The sequence below is a fragment of the Saccostrea echinata genome, unplaced genomic scaffold, assembly GCF_033153115.1.
Source record: "Saccostrea echinata isolate AGI-Se365-2 ecotype Australia unplaced genomic scaffold, CSIRO_AGI_Sech_v1 ptg000003l, whole genome shotgun sequence".
NCBI classification, from domain to species: Eukaryota; Metazoa; Mollusca; class Bivalvia; order Ostreida; family Ostreidae; genus Saccostrea; species Saccostrea echinata.
Genome location: NW_026889752.1, coordinates 12,321,215 through 12,333,885, shown reverse-complemented (window position 1 = coordinate 12,333,885; position 12,671 = coordinate 12,321,215). Strand labels below are relative to the sequence as shown.

General features: G+C 32.5%; 1 protein-coding gene across 3 annotated transcripts; it reads right to left on the bottom strand.

Annotated features, from left to right (window-relative positions):
- Nucleotides 1-1,114: 1,114 nt before the first annotated feature.
- Nucleotides 1,115-12,309, bottom strand: LOC133178588 (probable cytochrome P450 49a1). Of its 3 annotated transcripts, XM_061313307.1 has the most exons (12): nucleotides 11,872-12,309; nucleotides 10,525-10,574; nucleotides 10,106-10,266; nucleotides 9,267-9,498; nucleotides 7,672-7,850; nucleotides 7,364-7,553; nucleotides 6,476-6,656; nucleotides 6,061-6,224; nucleotides 2,170-2,290; nucleotides 1,860-2,078; nucleotides 1,434-1,570; nucleotides 1,115-1,144 (listed from the first exon to the last, which is right to left on the bottom strand). In XM_061313307.1, the coding sequence occupies exons 2-11, from the start codon at nucleotides 10,557-10,559 to the stop codon at nucleotides 1,448-1,450; spliced, it is 1,605 nt and encodes a 534-aa protein (XP_061169291.1). In that variant the 5' UTR covers nucleotides 10,560-10,574; nucleotides 11,872-12,309; the 3' UTR covers nucleotides 1,115-1,144; nucleotides 1,434-1,447. The 3 variants fall into 3 exon arrangements, with proteins under 3 accessions (XP_061169291.1, XP_061169290.1, XP_061169292.1); XM_061313306.1 differs by having other exon boundaries at nucleotides 1,115-1,570; XM_061313308.1 differs by having other exon boundaries at nucleotides 1,115-1,570; nucleotides 2,209-2,290; nucleotides 11,872-12,308.
- Nucleotides 12,310-12,671: the final 362 nt, after the last annotated feature.

Here is a 12,671-nt window from a genome sequence, read left to right as displayed (position 1 = left end):
CCTTTCTTTGCATACCAACAACTTTGACGTTTTGACCTTGACCTCGAAGTTTGACCTACTTCAAATTTGAAAAATTTTAACCTTGGCTATAATTTTTGAACAGTTAGTGCTACGGTTTTCATACATCACATATGCATTCCTTGTGAGAAGACTTTTCTTTAGATACCAACAACTTTGACCTTTTGACCTTGGAGTTTGACCTATTTTTGAAAAACTTTCACCTTGGCCATAACTTTTGAACACTTGGAGTTACGGCTTTCATACTTCACATATACATTTTCTGTGACAAGACCTTCCTTTAGATACCAACAACTCTGACTCTTTGACTTTGACCTTAAAGTTTGACCTACTTTTGAAAAACTTTAACCTTGGCCATAACTTTTGAACAATTGATATTAGGGCTTTTATACTTCACATGTATATTCCTTGTGACAAGACCTTCCTTGGAAAACCAACAATTTTGGCATTGACCTTGGAGTTTGACCTGCTTTTAAAAATTTTTAACATTGGCCATAACATTTGAACGTTTGGTTCTAGGGATTTCACATTTCACCATCATGCGTATCACTTGTTACAAGAACTTCCCTTGGGCACCATTCGACCTTGACCTTGCCGTTTTACTTACTTTGAAAAATTTTTAACCTTCTCCATAATTTTTCAACGGTTTGTACTAGGGCTTTCATATTTCACAGATATATTCCTTGAGACAAGATCTTTCTTTGGGTACCAACATTTTTGTTTTCTTGACCTGGACTTGGATTTAAGAAACTTTAACCTTCGCCATAAGCTGCATACGGGGGCATCAGTGTTTCAAAAACACATCTTGTTATTCATTAATTTTTAATATATTTTTTAAATTTTTTAATAAATTAATTATTTTTTTTTAAATTAATAGTTGATTGATTATATAATGTATTACGTTATATCAAGCATCTTTCACCGAATTGAGGAATAGCGTACCCCCTCTCTGTATACTACTACAATGTAGGTATCCTCTTTTAGTCCCAAGGTTAAACATTCCAAACATTTCTTTTAATTCATTTTATATTTTAGAAATCATAATACAGTTCGGTAAAGATTTGTGAACACGCCAACAAACTTACTACTACAACAGTGACTGGTTTAGATGTATTTTAGTATGAGTCTGAAAAAAAGAAAAGAAAATATGTGTAACACGAAAAATTGAATGTACGAAGATTATAGTTCCATTGTTATGTCTCCCATTCTAATTAATTTCCAGAAATGTAACTGATTAACAATCTGATTATAAATATTTCAATGGACGGGCCCAAATTAAGGTCCCTCGCCTTCATGTTCATACCACGCATGGATAAATAATCGCCTACTTTATTCCATATCGTCCTTTATGTATCTCTCTCTCTCTCTCTCTCTCTCTCTCTAACACACATGCCCACGCACACATAAACACATACACAAGTTTTTAAATTTAATTCTCCCTCGGTTTAATTAAAAGCGGTACTGGATTTTTGGGTGTAGCAAATGTGCGGTATTTATACTCCATAACTGGATCGGTTCCAGGTGGAAGAGAAGCTTCTAATTGTTGGAAAAACTAAAAAGAAAATGATAAGGATATAAAAATAATGTCTATAACTCTTGGCGGTTTGTAAGTGTAAACTTTATTCATGTACTTTTTATAATTATTATAAGATTTATGTAAAAAGGAGTCACAACATACAGTTTGTAGTAAAAAGATAAAGTACATGTACATCATGCATATGTATCATCATTCTAAACAAAATCTTTCACCAATGAAACCTTTAAGACATAACGTAACTTTAAACTCTTCATTTTTGTGGTCTCAAATCCAGAAAAACAAGATAAAATTTTAAAAAGAATACCTTTGCAGTGATAACATGCATTTCAGTTTCTGCAAATCGCTTTCCAATGCAGCTTCTTGGGCCGACACCAAACGGAATTGTTACAAACGGATTGGTGTTTTTGTATTCCTCCGTCAATGTATTGTCGTCTCTGACAAACCTTTCCGGAAGAAACGAATCTGGACTTTTGAACAAGCGTGGATTGTGACACATATGTTGTAAACACGGTACAATATCTGTCTGCCGTGCAAAAGAAATACATAGTTTTCAGAATTTTCAAATGACTATATACCACACAATTACGACTAATTTGATTTTTTAGTTTGCAAACCTTGCTTTTTAGGTCTTTCAGAAATGCTAAGAATCTCACCCCTGCAGGGACATGATATCCTCCAATAACTATGTCTTTATCAAAACACCGAAAGGTCCCTGGTGTTGTCGGGACATAGATCCTTAAAAAAATGAAAGTATGTGTTAATGTGTAAGACAACATTGAGAAATTAATGACCATGAAATGTTATATATTGAATACAGTTTTTCTGCTTTTACATATAAATAATACTACAAGAATATAATAATCTATATGGAAAAAATTTTATTTTTCGGGGGTAATAAACCATCGAATATAGTTTTTTTTTTCTTTAAAAGCAAAAAGAAAAATCAACACACAGCACCATTAGTATGACGCTTATGGACTAAGAAGTATATTTGATTCACGGCCCTCAATTTTGACTGAATTGAGTTATTGATTATTTTAAAAATAATATAGAGAGAAAATACATTATAACTGATAACATTGTCCACTTTTTCTTTGGCTTCTGTAAACTTTAAGATTGTGTTATATACTCTAAAAATAGAAACGTTTAAAGAGGTTCATATTCTTATACAATAATCAGGATGAATCAAGTAGGAATTGATTGATTGATTAATTAATTGTATGTTGCTTTACGTCCCATTCGAGAATTTTTCACTGATACAATGTATGGAGACGTCACTATATACCGGTGAAGGGCTTCAAATTTTGACTTTTACTCGGCACTTGGGGCCATTGAGCAGTGAGGGATCTTTATCGTGCCAAAGCCTGCCGTGACATGGGGCCTCGGTTTTTAAGTTCTCATCCGAAGGACCCGCAACTTTAACTTCAAAGTGCCGAGCGCATGGCGAAGGAACAATTGTTACCCATTTTTATCGACTTAGGTCAGTCGCGGCCGAGATTCGAACTCACGACCTCCCGATCACGGAGCGAGCGGTCTTCCAACTGAGCTACCGTGAACGGTAAGTCTGAATGAAAATGAGCGAATAAAATAATCGAGAAAATACAGGTCAAATTAGAAATTAAAAAATATTGATGAAAGACAAGCCAGCGATATTCCTTGTTCAGAATAATTAAAAAAAAAATGAAGAAAAAATCGCGTCCAAAATGATGTAAGCCATATCCTTGGAAAATATATAAGCGGGGTTAAACCGGATCCCATAGGCTTACATCAGGTTACGCGTGTGCCAGAATGCTTTAGAAGGTTCGCCCCTGGGACAACTTGCGTTTAGGACAATTTGCCATCTTCGAGATAGAACGCACCAATCATTAGCAAGCCTGGTTTAAAATCTGTACACCGTATTTATTTATAAATAAGAGTATCCAAGATACGAATCTACTCTTTTATGCATCATATGTAAAAAAACATATTTTATTAAAGTTTTGTATATGGATTGTTAAATTAAGTACGAGCTTTCATGGTGCAAGCATTTACCGACAAAACGTCAGAGATACTCAAGCTGTAGTCAACTAAGAACTGTCTTAAATAATTATCCTAAAATAAGAATTTACTTGTATAACTATTTACTAAATGACATCGGAACATTTGATATACAGCAATCCAAATCATGTAGCAAGGTTTTTCAAATTTTCAAAGTGTAAAGGGGGGGGGGGGGGCTCGTGACTACGAGTCGATATGTGCTGCGTGTGTATCTTTCCGATGATAGAATCTTCTATACAAATCCCAACTAAGTCCCAGCCTCAAAGGTTATCCAAGATAGCCCGACATTTTTAAACCAAAAAAATCATAAACCTATCAGGGAAAGAATTTAACATTAATTTTGTGCTATTAAACTACTATCACTCAAAGTAGGCAGACCATTGTAGAAAATGTTATCGATGGGTTAACCTGTATCACCTTTCAAAGTAACCAATGAACTCGTCCAAGGATGCATTGACGGGCCGTTGTAAAACTTACGTACCAGAGAAAAGTGCGAAATCTCTGTAAAGAAACTGTTGCGGCTGCAGAACATCACATATTCCTTCGTTAAAAAATAGAATCCCACATCTAACACTTAATATATTTTGATATACAGACATTTTCAAAAATAAAAATCAGTTTTGTTACCACAAATGTTTTTATCTACAAAAAATCTATGGTTACACTTTAAAAAGACATATTTCATTGGCATCAGTTTTCTGCATCAAGCTGGCGCTCGAAGGATGGATTTTCAGTTGGGGGGACCGAGGACCTGACATATAGGTTACCCCATATCCAAGATATTCGACTTTTAACATGTTTAAGTTACTCGAATTTGTATTGTGCTCAGATGATTTTTAAGAAAAAATACTACCCTTATTATGAATCTGGTGTATAGATCTTCATGTCTATAGCAAGTACTGTCATCAGTCTAAGCGTCAGTAGCAAACAGTGCAGAAACCTGTGCTTGCAAGACCAAATAGCCTAGGTTTACACATGTGCGATGAGATTGTCAATCGCATTTCCTCAGAACCTTTCCGGCGAGCTCGAAAAAACACGTTGTTCAAAGAATAACCTAAATATGTAGCGTGAAACCTTATAATGTAATTAAAAATAGCAGAGGCGGCTGAATTCCCCCAGTTTACTTTCTGAGGACCTGGCAGGTTCAAAATATACAAATATATGATCAAGCAATATATACAGATAAATGTTTAGACTACTTGTCTTTAATCAATTAGGTACAATAAATCAAAGTGACGCTGACTCCTAAGCGATCGGCTCTTACAGCTCGGCTCTTCTGGTTACTAGCTCTTACAGCACGGCTCTTATGGTTACTGGCTCTTACAGCTCAGCTCTTATGGTTACTGGCTCTTACAGCTCAGCTCTTATGATAACCGGCTCTTACAGCTCGGCTCTTACTGGCTCCCTCGGTAGCTTTCTTGGTAATAAATAATATTTAAAGCCAGGAAAGACTTGTTCAGTCACGTCTTACGCTTTAAATATTTATTTATTATCATTAACTAAAAGTTACCTCTGATCATTAATGGTCCGCCGCTTGTGTTGCCACTTCAGCATCAACTTCGCAATTTACACAGCTCTGCCGCTTCACTTGTATTTATACCCTATGTGGCCAACAACGCCATCTAGCGGAAACATGACTAAAATACCGCTTGTACCGGAATAACTTTTCCCGGATTGTTTCAAATATATATTTGCGTGAAAAAAAAAACCAAGGAGGCAGCTAGTGTAGAAATATGAATACTTCTTATTTACATTTCTTTGGAAAAACTTGATTTTTTAAAAATCATTTTACGCTAATTTTGCTTTCTTTCACTTATTACATACACATCATTATTCTTAACATTTTTTGGTAATGTTGTATCTGCTGATCATGAATGGAACTAATTTTTCAGAGCAATTCTGTGAAGAGTACCTGACTTTAATATTTATATCTTGAATAGATAGTATGCACTGATCGAATATATTACACATGTAAAAAGGTTATCCGGGGTTTCTTGAGAAGGGTACAACCGTAAATGAGCTTAGATTGAATACTTGATACCCCATTCCTTGGTCCTACAGATCTGGCATCATGTGTAATCTTTAAAAGAGATGTCTTCTCTTTCGCGGAGAACATCACTGGTAAAAACTGGACAATATTTCAAAATCTGAACACGAGCAAAACAATTTTACAAATGTGGGTGAATCTCCCGACTAAGAGGTCAAGGCTACATACAGTAAAAACTATGGATACCTTGATTAGGACGTGCTTCTTTCATTTACTATTACAGTTTTAGCATAAGTCAAATTATAATTAAAAATATAAATGTTTCAAAATGGAAATTTTTTTTTTGTAAAACGTATTTAATTAAAACCCCAGAACTTCTTTTAAATTTCTATTAGAAACACAGAGCTATGGTTCACGTATTGCAGTCCTTTTTTAAAGGACAGCAACTTGTTGATAGTTTTAGCCATATGTATAAAGCTACCTCATTGTTTCTCGCATGCAAGCCTTAAGGTATGGCATTTTTGCAAGTGCTTCCTTTGTAATATCATCTCGACCACAAACAGAAATTATTTCCTGATGAAGTTTGTCTTGTTTGTCGGGATTCTTTGCCAACTCAAACCACAGAAACGATAAAGTGTTTGATGTCTAAAAAATAATATTTTTTCAAAGAAATATTTTTTTTCCATAAATGTATTGATGCATTGATACGGATTAAGTAATTTGTGTGTAGCCCAAAGGATAATTTAAATAAATTAAGAATCAAATATAAATATGTATACAAATGTATACTCCATGTATACAAATCAAATCGTTTATCTATGATGCTTAATTTTTTCAAATGCTGCATTAGTTTTATTATTTAAAAAAATGTACATTTTCTTTAATCATTAACTTACTGACTCCACGCCAGCAATAAACAGATCTAATATCAATCTGTCAACATTATCAGGTGTCATCCGTGGGTGACTCAATAAAGAATACAACAAATTAGGATCTTGTAGGTACTCCTCCAGTCTTCCTTCCTGTTTAGCTGCTTCTAATTTCGTCAAGGCTCCTTTTATCTCTTTCTGGCATATACTGAAGATAGAAGGGTACTTCGTAATCCATTTAATAAGGAACAATGGTTAGGTAATGGCAATCAACACAAATGATACTTATAATTAAAATGTAGATAAAAATATCCATAGATACATATTCATGGAAAAAATATGCACCTGCGTAACAGATATCAGCAAATTTGTATCTTTCTGAGAATTGCTGGAATTTTTTAAGTGCCAAATTTATATGTGCAAGATAAACAATTGTTCATATGATGTTACTAATCCGAATTATATTCACCGAATTTAAATCTGCTTTTCATAATTATTGTAAAAACTCAGTTATTAAGTTTCTGAGTTCGAGATTGACTAAAAAACATAGCAATGGTTCTCTTCGTATTCTGTAGATCGTGATTGTTTTGTTTTTGTTTTTGTTTTTGTTTTTTTTTTTTTTTTTGTGTGTGTGTGTGTTTTTGTTTTGTTTTGTTTGTTTGTTTGTTTTTTTTTTTGGTGAATATAAAACTTAAAGGTATTTACTATTCTATCGAAAGACACTTGCCGTCTGTGAAAGAACTTTACGCAATTTCTTATTAGATCTTAAAAGCCAATGGCAAGTGTCAAGCTTAATTAACATAAATTATTCATCAAATTAGCTTGAATTCATTCCATTGTACAAGGAATTGTAAATCGTGAAATTTTGATATTGGTAAGTAACTCTCGCCGGAAAGTAGAACGACAACTTCTTACCTATGTATTTGGTCTGCTGCGCTTTTAAATTTTTTGTACAATGGCGTGTTGAAGAATCGATAGAGTTTTAAACCAAAGCTCTTGAAATCTCGATCTATGGCGTCAAACATGTCTTCCAAAAGGTTTATGTCAATCACAGATCTGTCATCAAGGCATCCAAGACGTCTATTGAAGCAAAGCATGCCTAAGCCTGAATTAAAACTTAAACTAGTGTATCAAACGTGGCTTTTGATCAAGAGAATGAAATACTCATTTGAAGCAAAGATATTTTAAAAGTTATCACTAAGATTTGAAAGAGGAGTACTTACTCTCTGTTGCATAATTGACAAGTGTAGGTCGAAGGTCGTCAATTTTTCCACAGTTTTTAATTTTTTCAACAAAGTCCCCTGCTACTTTGGACAAGATTCCGACATACGCAGACACAGCAACCGGTCTCAATATCAATTCTTGGGATGGCTTTCGAAATTGTGCCCATTCTTCACCATTTCTTTGAATAAAATTTAATAACGGTAATTTATTAGGCAGATAAAACCATACAAAAATTGAAGCTGAATCTGAACTTGTCTTTTCATACCTACCCCCCCCCCCAACCCCCTCCTAAAAATATATGAAAAAGTAAATGCTTGATAAACATGCATTAAAATCCTTATAATTAAAGACATCGACTGACAAAGACTGATTGTCTTAAGCTTCATAATGTCTAAGATGCATTACTTATATAAAGATAATGTGAAAAATGAATTCCCGTAATCATGGGCTGTTACATAAGGCTTCAGGGTTCATAAATTAACAAGGTTTAAAGATTATAGAGATGTAGGATGTGTATATTTACACAATCTAACAATAAAAAAAACTATACAACTGAGTAAAGGTGGTCAAAGTTTGTTACTTGAAGTTGCCCCTCTATGATGTTTTAAAACGCAAGTCCTCGAATGACTGAGATCTTAAAGTTTAATCAAATTAATTTTTTGTCAAGTTCAAACTGAAATTTGAACTACATGTACGTCATTGCCTAACCAACCAATTAATTTGTTACTAATTAATATCTTCAAGTTTTTCAATATTTATATAAAAATGGTTAAAATATAACAACTAAGCTATGTTTCGTTTTTTTTTTTTTTTTTTTTTTTTTTGGTTTTTTTTGGGTTTTTTTTTTTTTTTTTTTGTTTAACGTTCTTTTCGAGAATTTTTCACTCATATTAAGAGGATACCACTTGCATATGGAGGGCTGCAAATTTAGACCTGTACTTGGCTCTAACGGCCTTTGAATAGCGAATTCGAAGGATCTTTTTCGTGCCAACACCTACTACGACACTGGAAATCAGTTTATATCTCATCCAAAAGACAGGTCTCTAGGATTCGAACCCGCAACGTCATTGCCTAACCAACCAACACATTTGTTACTAATTAATACCTTCATAGATAGACATAGATACTGGTTAATCTGTTACAGTACTGTAGATTATATGCCTAAACATGTTTCTAAAGTTTGAGATAATCTAATATTGTTGGTATTCTTAACAACATTTTGTTCCATTTTTTTTGACATACATATTTTGGTCGAAGTTCAATGGCAAAAAAAACCCCAAAATACTCTAATTTACATGTCCGTAGTTCAACTAAACAACTCCGTGAAAATTCATAAGGGGAGTATGTTTGCTATTTGAATCTTGCTGCGATCTGGTACCTCTTTGTCATTTTTTCCATGAGATCAACGAAGTCATGTGATATCATAAAACAATACATTACTGTATCGCTTTAGGAAATTTCCACGATTTATCTGTACTTATAAATAATTCGAAAAAAAATGCATCAAACATTTCACAATCTATAAAATGTCATCTAATGCACATCAGACACATTTATATAGTTGTATTTGAAAGACATCAAAAAGCAGACTTACAAATTTGCCAAACTTTGGCCGAGGTTTTCCTTCTCGTTGTAAATTTTAAGGATATCTACTGGAGGTCGAAACGGATGTTTCATTTGTATTTCAAGAACCTCTTTCCCAAGATCTGGATGAAAGAGGAACACGCCCCAATTCTTTTTCATCGTTCGTATCCGAACAATTTCTCCATATCTTTCATGGAGTGTAGTCATAAACTTTGTCAAGTCTACTGGCAAATCCAAACAACCTGAAACATATGATCATTGATAGTGGTAGACGAGGCACTGTATATATTCTAAAAAATACTATATCAGAGCAAGATGTGTTTGTGAAACACTGATGCCCCCATATGGCACCTCAAGGTTAAAGGTTTTCAAATATAGGTCAAACACCAAGGTCAAGGTCAGGCGACCCAAAATGTTCCTACCCTGGAACGGTCTTTTCACAAGGAATATACATATGAAATAAAATATCCCTAGTATCTACAATTCAGAAAATAAGCTCAAGGTAAAAGTTTTTATACACATTTGAAAGATGAAAGCCCTAGCATTACATGTAACCATTTCAAAAGTTATGGGCAAGGATAAAGTATCTGCCAACAAACAGATTAACAGACAAACGTACAGACAGACGGACAGATATATATATATATATATATATATATATATATATATATATATATATATATATATATATATATATATATATATATATATATCCTACAACTATAATATTTTGTTTTCAAACCTGACTACTATCTTAAATGAAAATGCTGACATCTTAATTAAAAGGATTGAACCATTTTTTTTCTACCAGCAGTTTACCTTTTTAGTAATAATAAACAATTAACAGACCTAGAGACTTTAAAAGAAAAATATTTCCAATTGAATAAGGTAACGCATATCTGCCGGTAGCTCCTGGTATTTCTTCAAATGGTTTTACATCCGGGGATTTTTGGAAGAAGGCAACAGTTGCTTGTGAAGAAAAAAGGCGTAATTGTAAATGTCCGGAAAGCCTACAAATAAAACTACAGAGCATATTTTTCTTGAAAAGAAAAATCCTGCATAATATTAAACAATGTGTCCTTCTTTTTCAACATCAAATAATTAATATGCAATGGTAAGAATGCTGTATATACATAATTATACAAATATATGAAGAAATTGCATAATGCAAAATTATTAAGAACTCCGGATATGACTTTCATGCAATTTAAATACTTAATTACATTTAACAACAAGACTTTCATAAACATATGTTTATAATCTCTTACCTTCTACCTATAACATTCATATTTCGGTGATACATTTTTAACAGGTCTATCTGGAAAAAAAAATCTCATTACAGAAAATAATGTAAGCATAATTATATGACATATATTCAATGATATAACCATTTCCACCACGGAAAAGCAAAGCATATTGTAAACCAGGAATTTTATATTCTTATAATTTGCATTAATTTTGTAGAAATTTGGAAAGATGAAACGTGTGCCAATGGCCTCAGAACTTCAACTCGCTTGTCTACTAAAGATGAACTTTAAGAGGAATTATGGATACTTTACAAAATAAATGTTCGGAATAAATTACAAATTTCATTCCTTTTCCCTAAAATTAAACATTTTCTGTAAAATATATTCAAAAGGGGAACAATTTTTTTTTGTTTTAAGGTAAATATGTATTCAAGTAATTTTTATCTTTTTAACAATTACCAATTGGTTATTAAATGGCTTCTATCATCTAACATTATATACATTATATACGTCTAACATTTTACACTTTACTGTCTGAACCAGACACATGTAATTTCATGAATGTCTGTCAATCAAAATAGTTTTCCTATTATAACATGTAGTTCAAGTGCATCTTGTAATGATTCGATAAAAATTACAAAATGACATTCACTATAACTTAATTTCCATATTTACAATATTTCTTATTAAGTCTGGTCATGAGAAATCTGTTTCACGTCTTCAATGGAAAACAAATATGTTAAGTTAACATGAACCAAAAAAAAAATAAAATAAAGAGCTTTATTTATTTCAAACACAAACGTGTTTTCGTACAGAGATAGTGGTCGCGGGTAAATATTCAGGACAAACAGACATAGTTAATATGTTTGCATATATATGTATGCAAAACTAATTTTTGGGAAAATTATGTTGATTCCTACCTATCAGTAAAAACGTTAATAAAATATGATTTTATTCCTGACATATCTCTTCTAAATACAATACAAGCCAGAATAGAAAAAAAGGCATCAATAGTGAGAAAACAAAACGTCTGTCATCCAACAGGTTTTTATTCGTCTGTGTGATTATTCAAAATTTTTTTTTCCTTTTATTGAATATTCTTTAAATTTTACAAGAAATGCTTAAATATTGCATGCTATCTCACGTCAAAAATGAGGTCTTATAAAGACTACGTTATGCAAACACATCGATTACATATTTATCGTTTTCGACATCATCAAAAACAGTATAATTTATTGCATCAACGAATAGATTGAAATCTCTACATCAAGCTTAAGTATTCAGCATACGACTTTTTGATACAAAAATAGTGAACATGTTTAGAGTTAGCACCACAGTTTTACAGAATGTTATGTTAAGACACTGTACCTTAAGATAGCACGTTCCTCTTTATAGCAGCTATGAATACATTATGTTAACACAAGCACCTGTGTTTATTATGTGATAATTATGGTTCTCTGCTTTTGACAAAACTGTATTTCAAAACTGTAAAACATTTGGCAAAACTGAATCACTGATTACTGTTCCGATATAATTACTGAGATTATACCCTTTATGCACTGCACACTAAAGAGATCTAATTCTGTGAAATTTTTTGTAATAATAGTGATCTGCTCTTGGATTTGAAATAAAAATGATTTGAAATATGCAGCCTTTTACTAAATTTGTAATTATAATATTCTACGTACTAAATATAATAATAAAGAAAGATAAGTTGACTGAACTCTTTCTTTGAATTGATTTCTCCCACTTATTCATCAACATTTCGTTGTAGTGGAACTTTTTCCCGAGGATAAATGCAAGGTATTGAATGATAAACGTGAAAAATTAAACTCAATATTTACACATTTATAATGTATAATTTTCTCAATATAAAAAAAAATCATTGCATATATAGAGTGTCCTTAAACACACAATTTTCACTATAGTCAAAAGGGGGGAATATTGCAATGAGTAAAACTTCATTTTGTTTTCCGATAAATCAGTGGCCTGAATTCACTTATTTACCTATCCTAAATTCATACATTCATACATGAGTCAATATAATGTTTGACTTCTCACAATTTTTTTTTTTTCAGAACTTTGTTAAAACATGCTTATTTTGCATTAATCTTTGATACGAAAAGCACTTCTAGAATGAATCATCCACACTATTGCAAGAACATCTA

Excerpts from the sequence above, each read along its gene's own strand:
- LOC133178588 (XM_061313306.1), bottom strand. The coding sequence starts at position 10,559 with ATGTATCACCGAAATATGAATGTTATAGGTAGAAG. Across the intron at positions 7,554-7,671 it reads TGTCAATTATGCAACAGAGA|GCTTAGGCATGCTTTGCTTC; the intron begins GTAAGTACTCCT and ends GTTTTAATTCAG. Across the intron at positions 2,079-2,169 it reads TGAAAGACCTAAAAAGCAAG|ACAGATATTGTACCGTGTTT; the intron begins GTTTGCAAACTA and ends TTTGCACGGCAG.